Source organism: Gracilinanus agilis, chromosome 1 (genome assembly GCF_016433145.1).
Source record: "Gracilinanus agilis isolate LMUSP501 chromosome 1, AgileGrace, whole genome shotgun sequence".
Taxonomy (NCBI): Eukaryota; Metazoa; Chordata; class Mammalia; order Didelphimorphia; family Didelphidae; genus Gracilinanus; species Gracilinanus agilis.
Window position 1 is genome coordinate 738126555 of NC_058130.1, and position 2614 is coordinate 738129168.

General features: G+C 53.6%; 1 protein-coding gene across 1 annotated transcript; it reads right to left on the minus strand.

The window, feature by feature from the left end:
- Nucleotides 1-847: 847 nt before the first annotated feature.
- Nucleotides 848-2104, minus strand: ACTL9 (actin like 9). Its single transcript, XM_044658692.1, has one exon. The coding sequence runs from the start codon at nucleotides 2102-2104 to the stop codon at nucleotides 848-850; it is 1257 nt and encodes a 418-aa protein (XP_044514627.1).
- Nucleotides 2105-2614: the final 510 nt, after the last annotated feature.

Below are 2614 nucleotides of genomic sequence, written 5' to 3' on the forward strand. Positions count from 1 at the left end.
TTAAATCTATAATCCTAGTGTGATGAGGCTAATGCATTCCATGTAACTTGTAACTGAGTGCTCCCATGTCACTTCCAGGAACACATGTGCTCAGGACTTGAAGGACTTGGGGATGATGAAGCAATCTTAAGATGGCAACAGGGAGAAGATGTCGTACCAAAGCAGGTCAGTCACCAAACCTAGAAGAGCAGTCCACTGAGCAGACCTTAAAAGGGATGACTCTACCCTCTGGTGCTTTCTCTTCCTGTCTATCCAATGTGCTGGCACTTTGAGGAGGCTCTCTCTTAGACTTCCCATGATTAGAGAGACGACTCCTGCCTACCTCTAGTACCAACTTGTTCAGGACATCAAGTGTATATGCTGGCTAGAGGATCCTGAAACTGTAATTCAAAGCCCTGGCTGTCTCTTCAGCTTTGTTTTTCTTCCCTTGAGCACGGGTGACTACACAGTGATTCTGAGATGGCTGTTTCCAGCCTCGAAGGCATCCTTGTGAATTCCAGAGGTCAGGAGCTCCGGGGTCCCTCAGTCAGACGAGACCCTAAGAGGTTAAGCAATTTACCCAAGGTCACTCAGGAAGTAACAAAGCCAGGATTCAAACCTGGATCCTCTTACTCCAAATTCAATGCCCTTTCCAGTATACCAAAGCTGCCTCTGTGAGACAGAAGCCTGTGCTTCTGAGGGCAGAGGAGCAAGAACACGAGGATATGAAGAGAATAGAAAAGTCTGGGGACAGAGGCACCAGGCAACAGAGGTACAACATGAGGGGACAGAGCGGGGGCTTGGCTTGGGACGCATAGAGCTTCTTCCTTTATTGCTTCCTTGTTACCCACCCGAATACCCGCCGGCATCAATAACACTTCTGATAGACAATGTATGGTCCTTGCTCCTCATACTGGTTCCGTTGGATCCAGCAAGATTGAAAAGCCCGGAGAGAAGCAAGGATGGAGCCTCCGATCCATACGGAGTAGTTCCGCAGGGGCTGGGCACACACCGATTTGAAGGTCTGGGGAGGTGCCCCCTGGAGCAGCTCCTTGGAGAAGCGCTGCTCTAGTCCCGGGAACAGGGAAGAGCCGCCGCACAGCAGGACGTTCTGGGAAATGTCTTCACGAGCCTCACTGGGCACCTTCCTCAGGCTTTCTTTGGCCATGTCAGGGATTCCCAAAGGCACCAGGCCTGGCATCTCTGGGGGGTGGAAGAGCAGCTCGGGGCACTGGAAACGCTCTTTGCCAAGGCTTATGACCTTACCATCGGGCAGCCGGAAGTTCTCTCGGATGGCCTTGGTGGGCAGGTTCTGCTCCGCGATGAAGTCATCGGCTACGTAGCAGCACTGGTGTTTGATGCTTTCTAGCAGCGAGGTGTCGCGCTCCCCAAAGGGGTAGCCGGCACCCCGAAGCATCTCTGCCAGGAAGGCCGTCAGGTGGGAGCCAGCCAAGTCCAGACGCTCGGTGGCGTGGGGCAGGTTATAGCCCTGATACACGGGGACGGTGTGCGTCACGCCATGGCCCGAATCCACCACCAGCCCGCTGACCAGCCCGTGGGCATAGACGGACAACACCGACTGGTAAGCCACATACATGCCTGGGGAGTGAAGGGACTCGAACACCACCTCCACCAGTTTTTCCCGATTCGTGGTGGGGCTAAAGGGTGGGTCCGAGAGAAGGAGAGGGTGATCCTCGGGAGCCACCCCCAGGTCGTTATAAAAGACGTAGTGCCAAAGGGTCTCTGCCGCCTCCCAGTCCACAATGATGCCATTCCGTAAGGGCTGGATCAGGCTGAGTCCTGGGTGCCCTCGAGCACATTCGCCAATGAACGTGGGTAGCTGGGGGCGGCTGGCTGTCGAAGCCTTTTCTGGCAAGTGCCCCAGCACCGTGGCCACGGTGGACACGGGCTTCGCCTGTCCGGCAAAGCCAGACTTGCAAGTCCCCGTGCCCATGTCGATGACCACGGCGCCCGTCTTCTCTATGAGCCCATCTCCCAGAACAAAAGGCATCTCTATATCCACCGGCAAGCTCACGTCATCTAGGATGGTGCTGGTCTGGGGATGTCCCTTGTGGAATCTGGGAGAGTGACCGATAACCGGGGCATCGTCTGAGCGCAAGTCCATGGCTACCGGAGGCGAAGGGGACAGAGCGAGCGAGAACGGGCCAGACCCACCTCCCTAACACTCAGCAACCAAGCCAGGACTGGGGTCGTCGTTGGGCTTATCTGGGCCGGAGCTGGAGGAGAACAGGCCAAAGCTGTGGAAGACTAAGGAGGAAGGAATTAAGGAAGGTTTTCATACGATTGCGGAATTATGACATCACGCCCACCCACCCCTCCCCCCCTTCTCTTCACAATGGGCAGGGGCCACCTTTCTCTTTTCCCCCCTGCAATTGGACTTCTCAAACTCTGAGCCTCTTCCTGTGGCATCTTGCCCCCAAGTGGCTGCCAGTCAAAGGTTAACGACCTAGGCAATGACATCATTGGGGGAAGCAGTGTGGTCTATTAGCACCATCTTTTCAATAGCATGTGCTCTGTAATAATGAAAATCTAGGTACTATGCAATATTTAAATAATGAATAATCTATTATGTGTTATATTATATAACATAATATATAATAAAATAAATAAAGTG